The sequence below is a fragment of the Staurois parvus genome, unplaced genomic scaffold (assembly GCF_062004578.1).
Source record: "Staurois parvus isolate SC_StPar_1 unplaced genomic scaffold, SC_StPar_1.0 ptg003601l, whole genome shotgun sequence".
NCBI lineage: Eukaryota > Metazoa > Chordata > Amphibia > Anura > Ranidae > Staurois > Staurois parvus.
Window position 1 is genome coordinate 633785 of NW_028321397.1, and position 25465 is coordinate 659249.

Here is a 25465-nt window from a genome sequence, read left to right on the forward strand (position 1 = left end):
CTCGGGCAGTGCCTGAGTTTCCAAATGGTCAGTCCGCCCCTGACTGTCATACTGGAGCCTGCAGTTGTCCATCAAGTCAGGACTGTGATTGGTCGCTGTGCTTTGTCTCTAGTCTGTGGACTTTATGTACAGTCCTCCTGCCATGGTGGTCCTGGATTGTTACAGCGCAGAGCTCCCTAGAACGTGATTGTCTCCAGGACCCTCCAGGAACCCCTCCCCCCTTTTTCTATGGTGCTCATAAAGGCACTTAGATCATCTTTTTTGACTCCCCATTGTCTGAGGGAATCCTCTATTGTACTGTGGAAGGCTTTGAACCCGGATTAAAGTGGATCTGATCATCGGCTGTTCCTGGAAATGACAACAGGTCCCCCAACAACAGCTGCACATACTCATCTCCCCTTTGCTGCCCGGCTATGGGAGTGGAGAGAAATATTCAGGTATGTGAAGCCTGGCGCTCACTCCCACTCCATCCTGACAGTCCACTCCACTCCGGCTGATCAACACATTCCAGCCATTGTATCACATCCTTATCTGATTTTCTTGCATCCCATGAAAGTCCAATGTTTGTAACGTGTGCGACCAGCTTTGTATGAAGTTAGTAATTCCTCCTTCTGAAACAATATTCCTTTTTCTAGTAAGTCCAGTTTTTTAGAGTGAATCTGTGCCAAAAGTTTCTTACCTGGAGACCCTGCCAATGACATCACTTCCTGTTGCAGGCTGACAACGGTCAGCCACTGCCCTGAAATGAGCAGCAGCGTTGTCAGCCTGCTGTGTGCGCTCCTTCTGGCTGCCTATTGGGTCTACCAGACAGACAGCCCAACAGCCAAGTGAAGGAGCTAACATGACAGGCTGACAACGGTAAGCCACTGCCTCTGAATGAGCAGCAGCATTGTCAGCCTGCTGTACATCCCCTACACCCTGTACATCCCTTACACCCCATACATCCTGTACATCCCCTGCACCCCGTACATCCCCTATATCCCCTACGCCCCGTACATCCCTTACACCCCACACATCCTGTACATCCCTACACCCTGTACATCCCCTACATCCTGTAAACTCTATACATCCCACAGATCCTGTACATCCCCTACACCCCATACACCCCGTACATCCCCTACATCCTGTAAACTCCACACATCCCCCTACATCCCGTACATCCCCTACACCCAACACATTCTGTACATCCCCTACACCACGTACATCCCGTACACCCCCTACATCCCATACATCCTGTAAACTCCATACATCCTGTACATCCCCTACACCCCGCACATCCCCTACATCTTGTACATCCCCTACACCCCATACATTCCCTACATCCCACACATCCCCTACATCCCACACATCCGGTAGACCCCATACATTCCCTACATCTTATAAACTCTATACATCCCACACATCCCCTACATCCCCTACATCCTGTAAACTCCATACATCCCCCTACATCCCGTACATCCCCTACACCCAACACATCCCATACATCCCCTACATCCTGTAAACTCCATACATCCCCCTACATCCCGTACATCCCCTACACCCAACACATCCCGTATATCCCCTACATCCTGTAAACTCCATACATCCCGTACATCCCATACATCCTGTAAACTCCATACATCCTGTACATCCCCTACACCCCGCACATCCCCTACATCTTGTACATCCCCTACACCCCATACATTCCCTACATCCCACACATCCCCTACACCCCATACATCCCACACATCCGGTAGACCCCATACATTCCCTACATCCTATAAACTCTATACATCCCACACATCCCGTACATCCCCTACATCCTGTAAACTCCATACATCCCCCTACATCCTGTAAACTCCATACATCCCCCTACACCCAACACATCCCGTACATCCCCTACATCCTGTAAACTCCATACATCCCACTACATCCCGTACATCCCCTACACCCAACACATCCCGTACATCCCCTACATCCTGTAAACTCCATACATCCCACTACATCCCGTACATCCCCTACACCCAACACATCCCGTACATCCCCTACATCCTGTAAACTCCATACATCCCACTACATCCCGTACATCCCCTACACCCAACACATCCCGTACATCCCCTACATCCTGTAAACTCCATACATCCCGTACATCCCCTACACCCAACACATCCTGTACATCCCCTACACCACGTACATCCCGTACACCCCCTACATCCCCTACACCCTGTACATCCCACACATCCCGTAAACTCCATACATCCCCTACATCCTGTAAGGTCCGTACATCCCGTACACCCTGTACATTCCGCACATCCCATACATCCTCTACATCCTGTAAATTCCATACATCCCCTACACCCCGAACATCCTGTATATCCTGTACATCCCGTAAACTCTGTACATCCCCCACATCCCATGCAGCAAGCAAATATTCTGACAGATCTGCAGGAGACCCGCATGGCACCAGCAATCTACTGATCGCTGGTACAGTGTTTTACAGGGTCCTGCAGACTAAAATAATAAATGCACATTTTTTTTACCTGTGCATTTATTATTTTCGTCTAAAAGGTGAACTTATCCTTTAAAATCCTGTCTGTTCACCAATTGTTTTCTAACATTCCACATTCTAGTGCATCAGCAGACACCCCTCTGGCATCCATATTCACACAATGTCATCAAGTATCCGTCTTGTTGTAAGAAGTATCAGCTGTGTGCTAGCTCATTGGGAGATGTGAGTGACACCTGAACTGTGTGTCCTGGATTCAAGTTGCAAGAACTCTAAGGGGTCACTCACATGGGCAGTTGGGGGGGGGATTGAGTTGCAGTTTTACCACCTCCCAGCCTACTACCTGAAAAAATAATGCAGCCACTCAGGGTTGTGGTATCGCCATTGAACAAGACTGCATGTCGACTACGTGCAGCGCAGTGGGTTGCATAGTGAGGAAGTGCCTCTTCACCACCTGTCAAACACCCCCTGAAGAGCGATCCACTGCAGAATATGGTTCTACCAATGTATGGCCAGCTTAAGTGGGGCAACCTGGAGTTTGTACCTTTTAAAAACATGTCAGCAATGGCCTCTCAATGTTTTAACCATGACAGGTTCCCTTTAATTTAGAGACTATTCCCTTTAACATTGTTGACATAAGGACCAGTCCTTTATACTGGAAACTATCGTTTGTTTTCTATGTTTTGCGACATACATGTATCCTTCCAAGGAGAGTTTCAGTTAGAGTTTTGGTTCCCTTTAACATTGTTAACATAGCGACAGCTTCCTTATACAAGACACTAGAAGTTTTTATGTTTTTAGATAATAAATATATCATTTTAAGAAAAGTTTAATTTAGAGTATCGCTTCCCTTCAACATTGTTGTCATTGGGACTTTATGCTTGAAGCTACACTATATTGCCAGAAGTATTGGCCCCGCCCTTCAAATCATGTGATTCAGGTGTTCCAATCCCCTCCATGGCCACAGGTGTATACAATCATCCCCTAGGCATGCAGACTGCTTCTACAAACATTAGTGAAAGAATGGGTCGCTCTCAGGAGCTCAGTGACTCCAAGCGTGGTCCCGTGATAGGTTGTCACCTGTGCAATAAGTCCATCCGTGACATTTCCTGGCTACTAAATATTCCACGCTCAACTGTTAGTGGGATTATAACAAAGTGGAAGCAACTGGGAACAACAGCAACTCAGCCACCAAGTGGTAGGCCACGTCACATGACAGAGCGGGGTCAGCGCATGCTGAAGCGCACAGTGCGCAGAAGTCGCCAACTGTCTGCAGAGTCAATAGCTAAAGACCTCCAAACTTGGTGTGGCCTTCAGATGAGCCCAACAACAGTGTGTAGAGAGCTTCATGGAATGGGTTTCCATGGCCGAGCAGCTGCATCCAAGCCTTCCATCACCAAGTGCAATGCAAAGCATCAGATGCCGTGGTGTAAAGCACGCCGCCACTGGACTCTAGAGCAGAGGAGACATGTTCTCTGGAGTGACCAATCACGCTTCTCTGTCTGGCAATCCGACGGATGTGTCTGGGTTTGGCAGTTGCCAGGAGAACGGTACTTGCCTGACTGCATTGTGCCAAGTGTAAAGTTTGGTGGAGGATGGGTTATGGTGTGAGGTTGTTTTTCAGGGGTTGGGCTTGGCCCCCTAGTTCCTGTGAAGGGAACTCTTAGTCTAAGTTCACACTAGCTTTTTTAGCAGATGTTAGATTTGGGAAGAGTTTTAATGAAAATTCTACACATGGCAGCACATAGTGCTGTTCACACTGAAGCATTAGTGTCGCGGCAAAATTGACACCTCATGTTGAGTCAGGAGGAGTTGAAACCTCCCATTCAAGTCTAAGGTGCTGCTTCTCAAATGCCGTGCCTCAAACCTACCTGAGTCCTATCTCGATCCAGCGATGTGTCGGTCTGCAGCAGCGCTGGTCTCTCTCTCTCCTCACAGGACACAGAGGCAGCCAATTGCTCCCGCTGCTGTCAATCAAATCCTGTAAAGGAGGGAGCAGGGGCGGGGCCGAGCCATACTATGTGTATCTATGGATGCAGACAGCTCGGCTTGGGAGTAAGCCTGCACATGCACACGCTACAGCAAGCAGTTTTATATAGAGGCGGGCGAAGAAGAGGAGGAGCTTTTATAGCTAGTGAAGGCTTCAGAACAGGAGGACCGGGGCCGCTCTGTGCTTTATCATTGCACAGAGCAGGGAAGTATAACATATTTGTTATTTCAGAAAAAACAACCCCCAGCCTTTACAGCCGATTTAATCCCATGGTGGAAGAAAATGCTAAAAATGTGGAGCACGCCTCTAACATTCTTCTTGGTCAGGGCGCCCCGCAGGTGATTCTGAACTGAACAATGTGCTAATTATTTCCTCTCTCTGCAGGGCCACCACCAACAACAAAGTCCGAGACCAAGTCCTCCTGGAGCTCAGCTACGTCAACTCCAACCTGCAGGTGCTCAAGGAGGAGCTCGAGCGGCTCAACATATCGGTGGAGGTGTACCAGCACACAGAGTAAGCGCGGTCAATGGGCCCCGTGTCACCGGGGGGGGGGGGGGGGGGGGGGGATAAAGAGAAACTCAACAAACCCCTCAAAGCATTCCGTGAACTAATTCCATCTAGCTCTGCTCAAAAATGTATTTATTTATTTATTACAGATACTTATATAGCGCCGTCAATTTAAAAATGCCTCCTGATTTTTAATAATATAACTTATACATTTTATATCATTTGTTGCAAACAGATTGAATAATAAAAGATAGGTAGCAAGCGAGCGCACAATGATTTCAAGCAGCTACCATCAAAGGATGAACCCCTATATCCTCAAATGGGACTAAAATAAAGAAATATTATTTATTTCTTTTAGTTTGAATAATAAAACCAGAACTGATTCCCTCATATCACAGAAAAGGGTCTCGTTATAAAGAAAAAAATGCATCGCCATTCTTCCAGCGACTCTGTAGGCACGTTCGTTGTGTGTGAATCGGGCAAAAACCTTCTTTAGACTATTTTCTCTTCTGAACAAATGTTCTTGTATTATGGGCAGTAGAAAAATGTAACATTATAGTCACTAGATGGAGCTGGGGAGCATAGGAAATACATAGGTCTTTGTAACAAAACATACACACAATGTAACAATTCCAGAGAACGCTAGAGGGAATTAGCGAATAAATGGAGCCAAATTATACACAGAGCTGTCAGAGCGAACCTGATGGGGTACTGCAACTGTCTTCTGCCGCTATCAACCCCCCCCCCCCATACCATGTTTAGGATGACCCTCAGTTATGTAGGTGTGTGTTTGTGTATATATATATATATATATTATTTATTTCAGGTACTTATAAAGAGCCGTCAATTTACTGAGCGCTTTACATATATATTGTATATTCACATCAGTCCCTAACCCTCAAGGGGCGTACAATCTAAGGTCCTTAACTCACATTCATACATACACATACTAGGGCCAATTTAGACAGGATCCAATTCACCTACCTGCATGCCTTTGGAGTGTGGGAGGAAACCGGAGTACCCAGAGGAAACCCACACAGGCAGAACATGCAAACTCCAGGCAGGTGGTGCCGTGGTTGGGATTTGAACCAACAACCCGAGTACTGCCAGGCGGAAGTGCTAACCATTTAGTCACTGTGCTGGTAATTAAACTAACTCGTCCACATTAAATTAGCCTCAGAACTTGTGTAATTAATATGTGTTCAGTTTTAAAGGGATGAGGTGGCAATCCTACAGCAGACTGATAACTAGGGGAGGGGAGATTGAGGAAATGTTTCCTCCTGCCTGCAGCAGACTGATCAATGGGGGAGGGAAGATTGAGGAAATGCTTCCTCCTCCTGCCTGCAGCAGACTGATCATTGGGGGAGGTAAGACTGAGGCAATTCTTCCTCCTGCCTGCAGAAGACTGATCACTGGGGGAGGGGAGACTGACTCACATTCTAACTCACATTCATACATACTAGGGCCAATTTATACTGGAGCCAATTATCCTACCAGCATCTCTTTGGAGTGTGGGAGGAAACCAGAATACTCAGAGGAAACCCACGCAGGCACAGGGAGAACATGCAAACTCTAGGCAGGTGGTGCCATGGTTGGGATTCAAACCAACAACCCTAGTACAGGTGGAAGTGCTAACCACTAAGCCACTGTGATATGTGATATATATATACAGTTGTGACCAAAATTATTCAACCCCCAATGCTGTAAAGGGGTTTAGGGACTATAGTGTACATTTGGAATTGTATTCAGAATCAAATCCTACAAGGACGTTGTAACTACCCAAATGCAACTAAAATGACATCAATTGTTTATGTAATACAGTAGTAAATGGTTCTTATGTGGTTTCTTCATTGCCACAATTATTCAACCCCTTAAAGACTACCACTCTGAAGAACAGAGGTTCATACAGGTGCTTTCCATCAGGTATTGAAAACACCTGTGGATGTCACCGAGCAGCAATCAAGCATAATAAGCACCAATTAGGCAGCTTTAAAATGACTGTGATACTCAGCTCCTTCTAGACATTTACTGGTGTGGTTACAAACATGGTGAAGGCAAGAGAATGGTCCAGGAAGACAAGAGAAGAGGTGATTTCTCTTCACAGGAAGGGCAATGGCTATAAGAAGATTGCAAAGATGTTAAACATACCAAGAGACACCTTAGGAAGCATCATTCGCAAATTCAAGGCAAAGGGCACTGTTGAAACGCTACCTGGTCGTGGCAGAAAGAAGATGCTGACTTCGACTGCTGTGCGCTACCTGAAGCGTAGAGTGGAGAGAAGTCCCCGTGTGACTGCTGAGGAACTGAGAAAAGATTTGTCAGATGTGGGTACAGAAGTTTCAGCCCAGACAATAAGACGCACACTGCGTAATGAAGGCCTCCGTGCCAGAACTCCCAGGCGTACCCCCTTGCTGTCTCCAAAGAATAAGAAGAGTCGACTGCAGTATGCCAAAAGCCATGTGGACAAACCACAAAAGTTGTGGGATAGTGTTCTGTGGACTGATGAAACAAAATTAGAACTGTTTGGGCCCATGGATCAACGCTATGTTTGGAGGAGGAAGAACAAGGCCTATGATGAAAAGAACACCTTGCCTACTGTGAAGCATGGTGGAGGGTCAATCATGCTTTGGGGCTGTTTTGCTTCTGCAGGTACAGGGAAGCTTCAGCGTGTGCAAGGTACCATGAATTCTCTTCAGTACCAGGAGATATTGGATGGAAACGTGATGCAGTCCGTCACACACCTGAGGCTTGGGAGACGTTGGACCTTTCAACAGGACAATGATCCCAAGCATACCTCCAAGTCCACTAGAGCATGGTTGCAGAGGAAAGGCTGGAACATTTTGGAGTGGCCATCGCAGTCACCAGACTTAAATCCGATTGAGAACCTCTGGTGGGACTTAAAGAAAGCAGTTGCAGTGCGCAAGCCTAAGAATGTGACTGAACTGGAGGCCTTTGCCCATGAAGAATGGGCGAAGATACCCGTAGATCGCTGCAAGACACTTGTGTCAAGCTATGCTTCACGTTTAAAAGCTGTTATAACTGTAAAAGGATGCTGTACTAAGTACTAAGATTGAATGTCACTTGGGGGTTGAATAAAACTGATAATGCTGTGAGCACAGAAAAGACATTTGTGGTTATTTCATTATAACTGTTATGTTATATTTGTCTGACCTACAAGTGCCTCTTTAATGTAAATGTAAGCAAGATGACTGAATGATCAAAAGCAATGTCAAACTGGCCAAAACACTCAATTTCAGTGGGGGTTGAATAATTTTGGTCACAACTGTATATACATATACCTACATACATACATACACACATATATATATATATATATATATATATTCATATATATATATATATATATTCATATATATATATATATATATATATATATATATACATACATACATATATATATACATGTGTATATACATATATATGTGTTCTCTAGCATTGCTACGCTGTATATAAGTTTTGTTACAAAGACCTACAGTATATATATATATGTATGTATATAATTAAACTCACTTAGTACCTTTGTGCTTTAAATTGGCCTCAGAACCTCTGTAATTAACATGTGTTTGGTTTTAAAGGGATGCTGCAGGCAGGAGGAAGCATTTCCTCAGTCTCCCCTCTCCCAGTGAGCAGTCTGCTGCGCAGGAGAAGGAAGCATTTCCTCAGTCTCCCCTCCCCCAGTGATCAGTCTGCTGCAGACAGGAGGAAGCATTTCCTCAGTCTCCCCTCCCCCAGTGATCAGTCTTCTGCAGGCAGGAGGAAGAATTGCCTCAGTCTTACCTCCCCCAATGATCAGTCTGCTGCAGGCAGGAGGAGGAAGCATTTCCTCAATCTTCCCTCCCCCATTGATCAGTCTGCTGCAGGCAGGAGGAAACATTTCCTCAATCTCCCCTCCCCTAGTTATCAGTCTGCTGTAGGATTGCCACCTCATCCCTTTAAAACTGAACACATATTAATTACACAAGTTCTGAGGCTAATTTAATGTGGACGAGTTAGTTTAATTACCAGCACAGTGACTAAATGGTTAGCACTTCCGCCTGGCAGTACTCGGGTTGTTGGTTCAAATCCCAACCACGGCACCACCTGCCTGGAGTTTGCATGTTCTGCCTGTGTGGGTTTCCTCTGGGTACTCCGGTTTCCTCCCACACTCCAAAGACATGCTGGTAGGTTAATTGGCTCCTGTCTAAATTGTCCCTAGTATGTGTATGTATGAATATGAGTTAGGGACCTTAGATTGTACACCCCTTGAGGTTTAGGGACTGATGTGAATGTACAATATATATGTAAAGTGCTGAGTATATTGATGGCGCTATATAAGTACCTGTAACAAATAAATAAATAAATTACCACCTTAATCAGCCACAGAACATGTGTAAATAATACAGTCAGGTCCATAAATATTGGGACATCGACACAATTCTAACATTTTTGGCTCTATACTCCACCACAATAGATTTGAAATGAAATGAACAAGATGTGCTTTAACCGCAGACTGTCAGCTTTAATTTGAGGGTATTTACATCCAAATCAGGTGAACGGTGTAGGAATTACAACAGTTTGCATATGTGCCTCCCACTTGTTAAGGGACCAAAAGTAATGGGACAGAATAATAATCATAAATCAAACTTTCGCTTTTTAATACTTGGTTGCAAATCCTTTGCAGTCAATTACAGCCTGAAGTCTGGAACGCATAGACATCACCAGACGCTGGGTTTCATCCCTGGTGATGCTCTGCCAGGCCTCTACTGCAACTGTCTTCAGTTCCTGCTTGTTCTTGGGGCATTTTCCCTTCAGTTTTGTCTTCAGCAAGTGAAATGCATGCTCAATCGGATTCAGGTCAGGTGATTGACTTGGCCATTGCATAACATTCCACTTCTTTCTCTTAAAAAACTCTTTGGTTGCTTTTGCAGTATGCTTTGGGTCATTGTCCATCTGCACTGTGAAGCGTCCAATGAGTTGTGAAGCATTTGGCTGAATATGAGCAGATAATATTCCCGAAACACTTCACAATTCATTCGGCTGCTTTTGTCAGCAGTCACATCATCAATAAATACAAGAGAACCAGTTCCATTGGCAGCCATACATGCCCACGCCATGACACTACCACCACCATGCTTCACTGATGAGGTGGTATGCTTAGGATCATGAGCAGTTCCTTTCCTTCTCCATACTCTTCTCTTCCCATCACTCTGGTACAAGTTGATCTCGGTCTCATCTGTCCATAGGATGTTGTTCCAGAACTGTGAAGGCTTTTTTACATGTCGTTTGGCAAACTCTAATCTGGCCTTCCTGTTTTTGAGGCTCACCAATGATTTCCATCTTGTGGTGAACCCTCTGTATTCACTCTGGTGAAGTCTTCTCTTGATTGTTGACTTTGACACACATACACCTACCTCCTGGAGAGTGTTCTTGATCTGGCCAACTGTTGTGAAGGGGGTTTTCTTCACCAGGGAAAGAATTCTTCGGTCATCCACCACAGTTGTTTTCCGTGGTCTTCCGGGTCTTTTGGTGTTGCTGAGCTCACCGGTGCGTTCCTTCTTTTTAAGAATGTTCCAAACAGTTGTTTTGGCCACACCTAATGTTTTTGCTATCTCTCTGATGGGTTTGTTTTGTTTATTCAGCCTAATGATGGCTTGCTTAACCGATAGTGAGAGCTCTTTGGATCTCATCTTGAGAGTTGACAGCAACAGATTCCAAATGCAAATAGCACACTTGAAATGAACTCTGGATCTTTTATCTGCTCATTGTAATTTGGGATAATGAGGGAATAATACACACCTGGCCATGGAACAGCTGAGAAGCCAATTGTCCCATTACTTTTGGTCCCTTAACAAGTGGGAGGCACATATGCAAACTGTTGTAATTCCTACACCGTTCACCTGATTTGGATGTAAATACCCTCAAATTAAAGCTGACAGTCTGCAGTTAAAGCACATCTTGTTCGTTTCATTTCAAATCCATTGTGGTGGTGTATAGTGCCAAAAACGTTAGAATTGTGTCCATGTCCCAATATTTATGGACCTGACTGTATGTGTTTGGTTTTAAAGGGATGAGGTGGCAACCCTAGTCTGCTGCAGGCACAAGGAAGCATTTCCTCAGTCCCCCCCCCCCCCCCCAGTAATCAGGCTGGTATCTCAGTCCGGGAAGTAGATGGCTACCCTGGGTGATGCCTGAACAAAGATGGCGCTGTCCTTCTGGAGAGAAACACGGAATAGTAGATTTTCTGCTGCATGTCTGGTGATCTGGAATGGATTGTGTTTATTTACGATGAGTAGCATGTGATCGCATTCCTTAGCGCTGGGTGTGGCGCGTTATAAAGTGTTATTCAGGTAATCAGAGAGATAACTATAGCACATACCATAGTTTTAATGTAACCAGTCACCCTCCCCCGCTCCTATAATCTGAGGTTGGTTGTGACACTCCCTGAGTTACTCACACTCCCAATATCCCCATTAGATAATGAGGGAACATACTCAGCGCTTTCGTATCAGCCGTCTGTATGTGGAGTCTGCTGGGGGGGCCATGAACCCAAAACACCGATCCAGAGATAAAATCATCTCATCCATAAGGACAGAGATTGCAAGATGTTTCTAAAGCTGACCATACACAGTTATGCCGGCCATATTTTTTGGCGAAAAAAAAAATCGGCCGTTTTTCGCACCGTTAGTGGGTTAATTGGTCGGCCGTTTTTCAGGCTTTTTGCACATTTTTTTATCGGGCATGTTGGAAAATTCACTGCCGGTTTTGACGATCGGCCGATTTTCCCGGCAATGATGGGCAAATTGACCAATCGTTTTACCGATAAAAAATCTACGCATGAGCCGTGACCTGCAAGAAGAAGAAAAAGAAGAAGAAAAATTCCAGTCCACTATTATATTTTATATGAAAAAGTCTTGCGGTTGCAACAATGTATCCATTTGTATCCGAATAAAACCATCTGTATCCGAAATGGATACAAATGGATACATTGTTGCAACCGCAAGACTTTTTCATATAAAATATAATAATGGACTGGAATTCTTCTTCTTTTTCTTCTTCTTTTTCTTCTTTTCTTCTTTTTTTCTTCTTTTCTCCTCCTTTCTTCTTCTTCTTTTCTTCTTCTTCTTCCTTCTTCTCCATCAGAGCCTCCTTTCATCAGTGTCCCCCTTAGGATTGCCCTTACACCAGGGTCAGAGTCCCTCTTTATATCAGGGTCCTTTTTAGAATCCCCTTTCATCGGGGTCCTGATTAGAGTCCCCTTTTACATCAGGGTCTCCATCAGAGCCCCCTTTACATCAGGGTCTCCATCAGAGCCCCCTTTACATCAGGGTCTCCATCAGAGCCCCCTTTACATCAGGGTCTCCATCAGAGCCCCCGCTACATCAGGGTGCCATCAATGCCCCCGCTACATCAGGGTCCCCATCAGACTACCATTTACATCAAGGTCCCCATCAGAGCCCCGTCTACATCAAGGCTCCCATCAATGCCCCCTTTACATCAGGGTCCCCATCAGACTACCATTTACATCAAGGTTCCCATCAGAGTCCCCTTTACATCAGGGTCCCATCAGAGCCCCCTCTACATCAAGGTCCCCATCAAACTGCCCTTTACATCAAGGTTCCCATCAGAGCCCCCTTTACATCAGGGTGCCATCAGAGCCCCCTCTGCATCAGGGTCCCCATCAGACTACCATTTACATCAAGGTCCCCATCAGAGTCCCATCAGAGCCCCCTGTACATCAGGGTCCCCATCAGACTACCCTTACATCAAGGTTCCCATCAGCGCCCTTTTATATCAGAGCCCATATTGGGAGTCCCCCCTTACATCGGGTCCCCAAATATAGCCATCACTTTGCAGAGCCATTATTTATGATCTGCAGAGCCAGTAAAGCCAGATCTTGCACTGATGAGATCCTAAGAACCCTGAAACAGCTGAATCCAGTTGGCAATACTCCATATCTGTTCTATACACTAGCTTTTCTGGCTAAAGAGGGGAAAAATATATCCATGACTCTGCCTGCTTACCCAAAGAGATACAATGTTGCGTGTTATTATTAGGCTTTACATACCATTTAAAGGGACAGTGACAGAAAAGCTTGCTTTGAAGTGGAGTGACCCTTTAAGTTCCTTTATAAAGCATGCCAGGGCTTGTAGCTGCCATCTTTGTGTATAAAAACGCATGCCACATTCAGAACACGGACGTCACTTCTCCATGCGATGGGTCAAGGTCATTCATCATTCTTTCCTCTCTATGGGGGTTGCCATGGGCTCTGCGTTACTCTGACTCGGGTATGTTGTGTGTTGCAGGCAAACCTCCAGCATTCCGCTCATCCCTCTGGGCCTCAAAGAGACAAAAGACGTCGATTTCACCACGCCGTTCAAGGTAAGAGAAAATACTTTGAATTGTTGTTGGTGAGATGTTTGCTTTGGGGTGCAAATGACACAAGACACCCGTCTACCAGATACAGGACGTACGGGTACAAGATGTGCTGTGGGGAAATCTGTTATCAAGGGCGTGACTAGCACCCAGCACATGGAGGACAAACCCAAAACTATTCTTTTTTTGTAGTCACCTTAAAGTGTAAACTTTGTATGAGGTCTGGATAGAGTCGGGAGATTTCCCTTCATTTCCTGTCCCAGAGGCACAGCAGAAGATCTCTCCAAACCATGGGGAAAATCTCCTCTTAGACAGGACAGATGTCCCCGTTGGGATAGTTATGCTTACCTCCTGTTCTGGTGACAACATTGCCTGGAACAACAGTGAGAGTGAATACCCCCCCCCCCACACACACACACACTGGGGGGCATAGACAGAAATATAAGTCCTAAAAGAGATTCTAACCCTTTAGTGCTCAACCTAGGTCTGCAGTCTCTGACCATCTCCTGTAGTAAGTCTGCAGTCTCTGGCCATCTCCTGTAGTAAGTCTGCAGTCTCTGACCATCCCCTGTAGTATGTCTGCAGTCTCTGACCATCTCCTGTAGTAAGTCTGCAGTCTCTGACCATCTCCTGTAGTAAGTCTGCAGTCTCTGACCATCTCCTGTAGTATGTCTGCAGTCTCTGACCATCTCCTCTAGTAAATCTGCAGTTTCTGACCATCTCCTCTAGTAAATCTGCAGTCTCTGACCTTCTCCTGTAGTATTTCTGCAGTCTCTGGCCATCTCCTGTAGTATGTCTGCAGTCTCTGACCATCTCCTGTAGTATGTCCGCAGTCTCTGACCATCTCCTGTAGTATGTCTGCAGTCTCTGGCCATCTCCTGTAGTATGTCCGCAGTCTCTGGCCATCTCCTGTAGTATGTCCGCAGTCTCTGACCATCTCCTGTAGTAAGTCTTCAGTCTCTGACCATCTCCTGTAGTATGTTTGCAGTCTCTGACCATCTCCTGTAGTATGTCCGCAGTCTCTGACCATCTCCTGTAGTATGTCCGCAGTCTCTGACCATCTCCTGTAGTATGTCTGTAGGCTCCATCCCCTGTAGTATGTCTGCAGTGTCTGACAGTTTTCTGTAACATTACATCCACTAAATATTATGTGTGGCCCTTTGGTGACATTGGGGGCCACACATGAAGCCCACCACATCAGTTAAATTGACCATCACTGATCTACAACCTATCTCCTGTATAACATTCCGGTAAAGTTTCTGTTGCTCCACAGGGACAATTCATTCTTGGTCCGATAGTTATATCAATCCCATCAGCAGAAATGACAATGAAAGGTTTCACAAGAATAGGATCTAATTTTAGACAGCGGAGTGAGATCTAAATTTAGAAAGGAAACGATTCGCCTTCTCACTAATTGAGCCGGTCGGAGTCATTAGGAGATGTCAGGGAGATGCAGTATCTGGATGTGAGTCACGCCGCTACTCCCTGGAGACCTGAAGTGTTGGAAGAAATTCCCCGTGCGGAGTTCTTCCCTGAACACCCCACCCAGCCGCTTCGTTATCAGACAAGAATTCTGCACTGAGAGATACGTTTATGGAAATGAATCCGGGATACGAGTGCAGACAAGTCAGGGCTACCGTCTCACAGAAACGTTAACATGTTCATCGTTTCAAAAGTTATTTTCAATCTTTTCAAATCTTTCAGTTAAATAATCCTTGGTGATCCTGCCATGATGGTCCTTGTTCAGGCACTTCCTGTTATAGGGTGACAACGCTCTGTACCTGTATCCTAATTGTGGACCTGTGTTGTCACCCTGTCACAAGAGCTTCTGATTGATACTACAAGTCACCTGGCTAATACCTCCTCCACTGACATTATTATTATTATACAGGATTTATATATTATTATTATTATACAGGATTTATATATTATTTTATACAGGATTTATATATTATTATTATACAGGATTTATATGTTATTATTATTATTATACAGGATTTATATATTATTATTATTATACAGGATTTATATATTATTATTATTATTATACAGGATTTATATATTATTATTATACAGGATTTATATATTATTATTATTATTATACAGGATTTATATATTATTATTATACAGGATTTATATATTATTATACAGGATTTATTTATTATTATTATTATTATTATTATTATACAGGATTTATATATTATTATTATACAGGATTTATATATTATTATTATAATACAGGATTTATATATTATTATTATACAGGATTTATATATTATTATTATACAGGATTTATATATTATTATTATTATACAGGATTTATATATTATTATTATACAGGATTTATATATTATTATTATACAGGATTTATATATTATTATTATTATACAGGATTTATATATTATTATTATTATACAGGATTTATATATTATTATTATACAGGATTTATATAGCACCAACAGTTTGCTCAGCGCTTTACAATATAACAGGAGACAATACAGCAACAATACAGTTCAATACAAGAGGGATAGGAGGGCCCTGATCCTGGGAGCTTACAATCTAGGAGGGATGGTCCACTGTTGTCACTGTCAGGAAGGCGGTCTAGGTCTAAACCATGGGTCTCCAAACTTTGGAAATAAAGGGCCGGCTTACTGTTCTTCAAACTTTAGGGGAGCCGGGAAGTGGCCACTAGGAGTAGAAAGTGCCCTGGTATTAGTGGGAGTAAACAATGCCTTCATCGGGAGTAAAAAAAATTACATCATTGGTGTCAGTGGGAAAATTAGTTCCCCATCCGTGGTGTCAGTGGGAGGAATAGTTCTCCCATTGTTGGTGTCAGTGGGAGGAATAGTGCCCCATCATTGGTATCAGTGGGAGGAATAGTGCCCCATTGTTGGTGTCAGTGGAAGGAATAGTTCCCCCATTGTTGGTGTCAGTGGGAGGAATAGTGTCTCATTTTTGGTGTTAGTGGAAGGAATAGTTCCCCATTGTTGGTGTCAGTGGAAGGAATAGTTCCCCCATTGTTGGTGTCAGTGGGAGGAACAGTGCCTCATTTTTGGTGTCAGTGGAAGGAATAGTTCCCCCATTGTTGGTGTCAGTGGAAGGAATAGTTCCCCATTGTTGGTGTCAGTGGGAGGAATAGTTTCCCCATTGTTGGGGTCAGTGGGAGGAATAGTTCCCCATTGTTGGTGTCAGTGGAAGGAATAGTGCATTGTATCAGTGGAAGGATTAGTGTCCCAAGGGCCGTATAAAGGCAAGCAAAAGGCCACATCCAGCCCGCGGGCCACAGTTTGGGGACCTCTGGTCTAAACCCATTCACTAAAATCTTATAGAAGCTTTAACATTAATGTCACTTCAAAAGTTATTTTCAGTCTCTTTAAATATGCTACTTTCAGTACACCAATCCCTGGTGATCCTGCTATGAAGGTACTTCCTGTCATAGGGTGGCAACATTCTGTATTTGTCTCTTAATTCATCCTTGGTGATCCTGCCATGAAGGTCCTTGTTCAGGCGCTTCTTGTTCCAGGGTGACAACTCTCTGCACCTGTCTCCTAATTGTACGCCTGTGTTGTCATCCTGTGACATGAGCTTCTAATGGGGACTACAAGTAGCTGTGCTCACACTCATTTCCCAGGCATGGTCCACCGTTGTCACAATCAGGAACTCGGTCCAGACCCCTAAAATCTCATATAAGCTTTAACATGTCAGTTTCATTACAACAGTTATTTTCAATCTTTTTCTACATATTCAACTTTTATCAAAATAGTCCCTGGTGATACTACCATGGAGGTCCTTGTGCATGCACTTCCTGTTATAGGGTGACAACGCTCTGTCCCTGCCTTCCAATTGTGCTCATGTGTTGTCACCCTGCCTCATGGGATTCTGATGGAGACTACAAGTGTCTGTGCTGACACATGTTCCCCAGGCATGGTCCTTTCTACATGTTCAGGTATGCAGGGTATGTTGCACAGTGGCTGAGTGTTTAGCATTTCTGTCTGGCAGAGCTAGAGACATTGGTTTGAATCCCAACCATGGCACCACCTGCCTGGAATTTGCATGTTCTCCCTGTGCCTGTGCAGTGTTGTATTTAGGTTTTGTGCTGCCCTAGGCAACACAAAAATCATCTACCCCCACAGACACCGACCAACACAACCCCCCTTCCCCCTCCCGCGGAGAGAGCCTGACATTAACCAACAACACCCCTGCCTCCCACCCGGGAGAGCCCTCCACCACCAATCCCCCTTCCCAGTGACAGAGAGACGCCCATCCTCACAGCTCTGGACATCCCGGGGACTGAGAGTCAGGCTCTACATACACCATGAAGCAGGATCCCACCTGGTTCCCGTGGTGTGTGTGTCCCTTCTTTCATTCCTTCCTCCGGGGGGAAGTGCTGCCCCCCCAAAAAAATGCCGCCCTAGTCAAGTGCCTTGTTTGCCTTATGGTAAATTTGACCCTGTGCCTGCGTGGGTTTCCTCCAGGTACTCCAGTTTCCTCCCACACTCCAAAGACATGCTGGTAGGTGAATTGGCTCCTGTCTAAATTGGCCCTAGTATGTGTATGTATGAATATGGCAGCACAGTGGCTAAATGGTTAGCTTTTGGGTATTATAGCACTTTAACTCCTATGGGCAGCACATGGACATGCACATGGGCTCAAAATGTTTGTTGGACCTTCATCAGAACCTATGAAAATAGCGATCTCCTCCGTGGCCAACCCAGGCGATCGATCTGACCAAGAGGAAATCGCAGTTTCCATTTGGACTTCTTCTTTTCCTCACCTGGCTGGCTCTGGATTGAACACGCTGGAATTCTCGGGTTTATTTAAGATAAGAGGATGAAAGACAATGAAACTAAAGGCGACAAACCCGACAAACACACCCAGATGATAAAAATACCGGAGCAGTTAATTATCCGTAGAACATTCTGGGCTGTTCCTGCTGTCAGCTGATGGAACATATAATAGACTTTGGGAAAATGTATGTTAAGGATTATCCCCAGCGGTGAGGGAAATGGCAGATAAACCAAACCATTCCAACAAATGACAGCGAGGTCTCTGCAATCCAGACAGAAATTTGGGGATTTTTTAATTTATTTTATTTGAGGTACTTATATAGTCCCATCAATTTACGCAGCACTTTACATATATATTGTACATTCACATCAGTCCCTAACCCTCAAGGGGCGTACAATCTAAGGTCCCTAACTCACATTCATACATACACATACTAGGGACAATTTAGACAGGAACCAATTCACCTACCAGCATGTCTTTGGAGTGTGGGAGGAAACCCACACAGGCACAGGGAGAACATGCAAACTCCAGGCAGGTGGTGCAGTGGTCAGGATTTGAACCATAAATAAATATATCAGCACCAAACTCCCTATACCAATAATTACTACACCCTAAAAGAAAAGTCAAACACTTTCACCCTTGAAAGCTAACATGAATATAAACCTTTTCTCATAAATGAAAATACCCAAATCATAAGTGTTCCAAATGTCCTCAATCACAATAAATTCCCAAAGAAAATTATATTAAAAATCAGTCTCCATATAATAAAGTCTTTTCTTCCTCCAAAATAAATGTCTTTTCTTTCCTTTAGCCACCGTGATGTATCCAGATTTTCTTGTACCTCAAAAAAATATACTCAAAATAGTGTATTACCCTTTATAAATAATTTACGTGCCACTAATTGTAAATCATGCAAAAAAATGCAAAGCATGTGCAAAACACATGTGAAGGGAAGAAGAAAAAGAGGAAGAAAAAAAATATATATAAAATATACTCTATATACAGTTGCAAGAAAAAGTATGTGAACCCCTTGGGATTACATGGAGTTTTGCATGCATTGGGCATAAAATGTGCTCTGAACGTCATCTAAGTCACAACAATAGAAGAACACAGTCTGCTGAACATAATACTACACAAACATTAGATGTTGCCATGGTTTAATTGCACATAACATGTAAACATTCACAGTGCAGGGAGGAAAAAGTATGTGAACCTTTGGACTTAATAACTGGTTGACCCTCCTTTGGCAGCAATAACCTCAACCAAACATTTCCTGTAGTTGCAGATCACACCTGCACAACGATCTGGAGTAATTTTGGACCACTGATCTTCACAAAACTGTTTCAGTGTAGCAACATTCTTGGGATGTGTGGTGTGAATCGCTCTCTTAAGGTCATGCCACAGCATTTCAATCGGGTTGAGGTCAGGACTCTGACTGGGCCACTCCAGAAGGCGTATTCTGTGCTGTTGCAGCCATTGTTTTGTTGAATTACTTGTATGCTTTGGGTCATTGTCCTGTTGCATCACCCATCCTCTGCGGAGCTTCAGTTGGCAGACAGATGGTCGTACATTTTCCTGCAAAATGTCTTGATAAACTCTGGAATTCATTTTCCCATCAATGACAACAATCCGTCCAGGCCCTGAGGCAGCAAAGCAGCCCCAAACCATGATGCTCCCTCCTCCATGTTTCACAGTGGGGATGAGGTTTTGATGTTGGTGTGCTGTGCCTTTTTTTCTCCACACATAGTGTTGTGTGTTCTTCCCAAACAACTCAATCTTGGTTTCATCTGTCCACAGTATATTTTGCCAGTAGTGCTGTGGAACATCCAGGTGCTCTTTTGCAAACTTCAAACGTGCTGCAATATTCTTTTTGGACAGCAATGGCTTTCTCTGTGGTGTCCTCCCATGTACTCCATTCTTGTTTAATGTTTTCCTTACTGTAGATGTGTCAACAAAAATGTTAGCATGTGCCAGAGATTTCTGTAGGTCTTTAGCTGACACTCTGGGATTCTCCTTTACCTCATGCAGCATTCTGCGCTGTGCTCTTGCAGTCATTTTTACAGGACGACCACGCCTAGGGAGAGAAGCAACAGTGCTAAACTTTCTCCATTTGTAGACAGTCTGTCTTACCGTGGACACATGAACATCAAGGCTCAAGGAGATACTTTTGTAACCCTTTCCAGCTTCATGCAAGTCAACAATTCTTGATCATAGGTCTTCTGAGAGCTCTTTTCTGCGGGGCATGGTTCACATCAGACAGTGCTTCTTGAAACCAGTAAACCCAAACAGGTGTGTGTTTTTTAAGGGCAGGACAGCTGTCAGCAACACATCCAATATCATCACACTTATATGAAAAGGGAGGTGCAGCGCTGTATAACTAAACAAATAATGAATGATTACACAATAGTAAACAGTGACTGTAAGTTAATAATGCCACTAGATGGTGGCTATAAGGTGAAGAGAGTGAAAACAGTCCAATGAAGGGGTGCTCTTAAGATCCGGGGTGATCTTCAGACGTCCAATATACAGGACCATCAGGTGATAAAATATAAAGACTGCGCACTCACCAGATACGCAATCTTTATGCGCATTTGTATGAAAATATCACTAGACCTCCTGTGTCATCATCCTGGTCTGGTCAGATCTGGTCAGCATATCCCTCATGGCCTGGTACCTGGATGGATGCAGCTGTTCTGTAGATTTGGCCGGTTCCCACCAGAACTCAAATAAATAGAAAGGGCCACATAGTGTAATATCCTCAGGTATCTTTATTGGAGGCACAGGATAGCAGAAAATCCAACATACAAAAAAATACTGACCCAGGTATGAATCAAAGATGGCCGCCGGAGCCCCTCGTGGCGCCGGCGGTGAAGCGTCTAACCTGCTGTAGCTATAGGGATAGCTACAGCAGGTTGGACGCTTCACCGCCGGCGCCACGAGGGGCTCCGGCGGCCATCTTTGATTCATACCTGGGTCAGTATTTTTTTGTATGTTGGATTTTCTGCTATCCTGTGCCTCCAATAAAGATACCTGAGGATATTACACTATGTGGCCCTTTCTATTTATTTGAGTTCTGGTGGGAACCGGCCAAATCTACAGAACAGCTGCATCCATCCAGGTACCAGGCCATGAGGGATATGCTGACCAGATCTGACCAGACCAGGATGATGACACAGGAGGTCTAGTGATATTTTCATACAAATGCGCATAAAGATTGCATATCTGGTGAGTGCGCAGTCTTTATATTTTATCACCTGATGGTCCTGTATATTGGACGTCTGAAGATCACCCCGGATCTTAAGAGCACCCCTTCATTGGACTGTTTTCACTCTCTTCACCTTATAGCCACCATCTAGTGGCATTATTAACTTACAGTCACTGTTTACTATTGTGTAATCATTCATTATTTGTTTAGTTATACAGCGCTGCACCTCCCTTTTCATATATATGCTATTGAAGGTTTGATACGGTGCCTTTTCTGGTGTACAGCCGCTGCTTATTATACAGTATCACATAAGCGCTCACTTATCTTTTGTTTTTCCTGAATATCATCACACTGATTGGGGTCAAGGTTGGCTCACTCCTGGCTCCAATTAGCTCTGGGAGAAGTCATTAAGCTAGGGCCTCACATACTTTTTCCTCCCTGCACTGTGAATGTTTACATGTTATGTGCAATTAAACCATGGCAACATCTAATGTTTGTGTAGTATTATGTTCAGCAGACTGTGTTCTTCTATTGTTGTGACTTAGATGACGTTCAGAGCACATTTTATGCCCAATTCATGCAAAACTCCACGTAATCCCAAGGGGTTCACATACTTTTTCTTTCAACTGTATAAAAAAAAATCTGTATAAATAAAATTATATAATATCTTCAGTATAAAATAAATCGTGAATATACTCCAATTGTGAACAATAAACAGTGATTCACTTCAATCTAGTGTGAAACCACACTTAATAACAAAAAGTGTTCCAACTACCAAACCAAACTCTATCCAAAACGTTCCTTATTTATTTGTGCAAGCAAAGATATAGATTAAATAAAGTGTTCCACTGCAACTGGTATAAAAGTGAATAATTACCCTATATCAGTAACAAAACGGCATTTCTCACATAAAGGATGAAAACATTCTCCAGGGTCCAAATTATTCCTGTAGTTTCTCCTCCATTCTCCTCATGGAATAAATCAGGGATTTAGAGATGATGGTGTATAGATTATATAACATTTATTTAGCAACTTCCATTAAAATCTGGAGATAACAGCTCCCAATGACAGAGACAGCTCAAATGTTTGTATTATCAAACATAATGATTACATTTACATTTCATGATTAGCATTACATTTCTATAATACATGGAAATTTCCCCATTTTTTTGTCATTTTAAAAACTTTGCAAGTACCGAAAAATACCTGTTGAGCTGGCAGAAATCCAGCGAGCTCCTAACTTCCTGTAGTAGGCTGACCACGCTGCCTCTGCTGCACTAAAATCACAAGCTGTGTAATCACCCCCTACCTGCTGTACTGGAGAACTACGCCAATCCCCAGCCCCCTCCACGTGGTATATTGATTCCTTTCCCAGCATAACAATTCTGCTGCCTTGCTCCCAGCAGCCTCCACACACACTGGGGTTTATTTACTAAAGCTGGAGAGTCCAAAATCAGACTCCCTTCTGCATAGAAACCAATCAGCTTCCAGGTTTCATTGCCAAAGCTTCACTGAACAAGCTGAGGTTAGAAGCTGATTGGTTTCTATGCAGAAGGGAGTCTGATTTTGGACTCTCCAGCTTTAGTAAATAAACCCCACTGTGTCTAGGGAAGGGACTCTTGGGAGATGTAGTTCTGGGGTTGTGTCTAGATCACCAGGAACTGACCAGGCAGTTGCCCCTGCAAGCCTGGTGATGATGTCATGGGGAGTAATTAAACCTCATCTAGAAGGGGGAGCAGGCGGATCGGTGTCAATCTGGGGAATGCATGAACATACACTTTAAAATGGCAGTTAGAAAGTCATAGAAAAACAAGAAACGTCATCCACCAACTAGTCAGAATCTCTCTTCTGTCTTTATTGTTACAATTGTTGCTGCTTCTCATGTCATGTGAATCGATGTGAAGTCACCTTCCTCTGTCATTGGACAGGATTTCATCCTGGAGCACTACAGTGAAGACGGTGCTGATTATGAAAATGAACTGGCCGACCTGATGGACCTCAGACAGGTATGATTACATGTGATTGTTCAATGTTAACCGCTCATTTTCAGACCCCATATTAAAGTGTACCTGTCAGTGCAGAGACAGACCTTTTATGGGTTAGGCGGATGATTCTCAACAAGGCTGCTGCAGCTCCTACTGAGTAACTGGGGGACTCTGATGTGATGGAGGGAACACTGATATGATTGGGGCCTTTGATGTGACGGGGGCTGTCATGTATAGGGGTGTGATGTTAAGGGAGGATTCTAATGTGATGGGATGCCGCTAATGTATCTCTGATGTAAAGGAGTTCTCTGATGTATTAGGGGACCTCTGATGTTATGGGGGGGCTCTGATGTAAAGGAGTGCTCTGATGTTATGAGGGGCCTCTGATGTATAGGGGTGACTCTGATGTGATGGGAGGATTCTGGTGTGATGGGACGCTGCTGATGTGATGGGGCCCTCTGATGTAAAGGAGTGCTCTGATGTTATGAGGGGCCTCTGATGTATAGGGGTGACTCTGATGTGAAGGGGGAACTCTGATGTAAAGGAGTTCTCTGATGTATTATTCTGGTGTGATGGGACACTGCTGATATGATAGGGGCCTCTGATGTATACATCTGATGTATAATCACAACTCTGATTTGAAGGGGGAATTCTGATGTAAAGGGGTGTCCTGATATAATTAAGGACTTCTGATGTGATTGGGGGTGGGTAGGGTTCTGATGTATAGGGGTGACTCTGATGTGATGGGAGGCTGTCATGTAGTAGGGAGCCTCTGATGTTAAGGGAGAATTCTGGTGTGATGGGGGGGGGGACTGATGTGATGGGAGGCTCCCATGCATATGGGTGACTTTGATGTTCTGGGGGTTCTTATGTAAAGGATGGGACTGATGGTGCAGCTCTGATGCAAAGGGAGGCTGTAGTGTAGAGGGGTGACTCTGATGTGAGGGGAGGGCTCAGATGTGATTGAGGGAGTCTGATGTCATGGGGGGACTGTGATGTAAAGGGGGACTCTGATGTGGTGGGAAGAACCTCTGATGTGGTGGGGGCTTCTGATGTCATGCTCAGGTTTCCCATTGATAAGTAACATTTACGGTTTTTACATTCCATGCAGGGATGCCTCGAGATTCTGTATACTTTTAAAGGGTGACTTAACCCCTTCCAGTCCGGACACTTTCCCCCCCTTCCAGTCCGGACACTTCCCCCCCCTTCCAGTCCGGACACTTCCCCCCCCTTCCAGTCCGGACACTTCCCCCCCCTTCCAGTCCGGACACTTTTCCCCCCTTCCAGTCTGGACACTTCCCCCCCCCCTTCCAGTCCGGACACTTTTCCCCCCTTCCAGTCCGGACACTTTCCCCCCCTTCCAGTCCGGACACTTTCCCCCCCTTCCAGTCCGGACACTTCCCCCCCCTTCCAGTCCGGACACTTCCCCCCCCTTCCAGTCCGGACACTTCCCCCCCCTTCCAGTCCAGACACTTTTCCCCCCTTCCAGTCTGGACACTTCCCCCCCCCCTTCCAGTCCGGACACTTTTCCCCCCTTCCAGTCTGGACACTTCCCCCCCCCCCCCCCCTTCCAGTCCGGACACTTTCCCCCCCTTCCAGTCCGGACACTTTCCCCCCCGTCCAGTCCGGACACTTTCACCGCCTTCCAGTCCGGACACTTTCCCCCCCTTCCAGTCCAGGCCAATGTTCAGCTTTCAGCACTATCACACTTTGAATGACAATTGCGCGGTCATGCAACACTGTACCCATATGAATTTTTTGCATTTTTTTGAGACAGATAAATCTTTATTTTGGTGGTATTTATTCACCACTGGGATTTTTATTTTTTTTTTGCTATATAAATGAAATTTTGAAAAAAAGTGTTTTTCTTATAAAATTTAGCAAATAAATAATATTTCATTATAAATATTGGCCAAAATTTATTCCGTTATCTTTTTAGTAAAAAAAAAATAACCCAAATTAGTTTATAACCAAAACCTATCATTTTTAAACATTTTTTTTTTACATTTTTATTAAATTTTTTTATATTATTATTTATTTATTTATTTTACATACTGTCACCCTAGCAGTACAGTGTCACCATGGTGACACTGTACTACTTGTGGGGGGTGATGAAGATTTGTTTTTTTTTT

General features: G+C 44.3%; 1 protein-coding gene across 1 annotated transcript in view; it reads left to right on the top strand.

Annotated features, from left to right (window-relative positions):
* The window catches only part of RHPN2 (rhophilin Rho GTPase binding protein 2), a 113071-nt gene that overhangs the window by 48862 nt on the left and 38744 nt on the right, over window positions 1-25465 (top strand). Inside the window, exons 3-5 of the mRNA XM_089667822.1 lie at window positions 4860-4988; window positions 13286-13361; window positions 23277-23354. Of these exons, the coding sequence (XP_089523948.1) occupies window positions 4860-4988; window positions 13286-13361; window positions 23277-23354 (283 nt within the window). The remainder of the gene's footprint in view (window positions 1-4859; window positions 4989-13285; window positions 13362-23276; window positions 23355-25465) is intronic.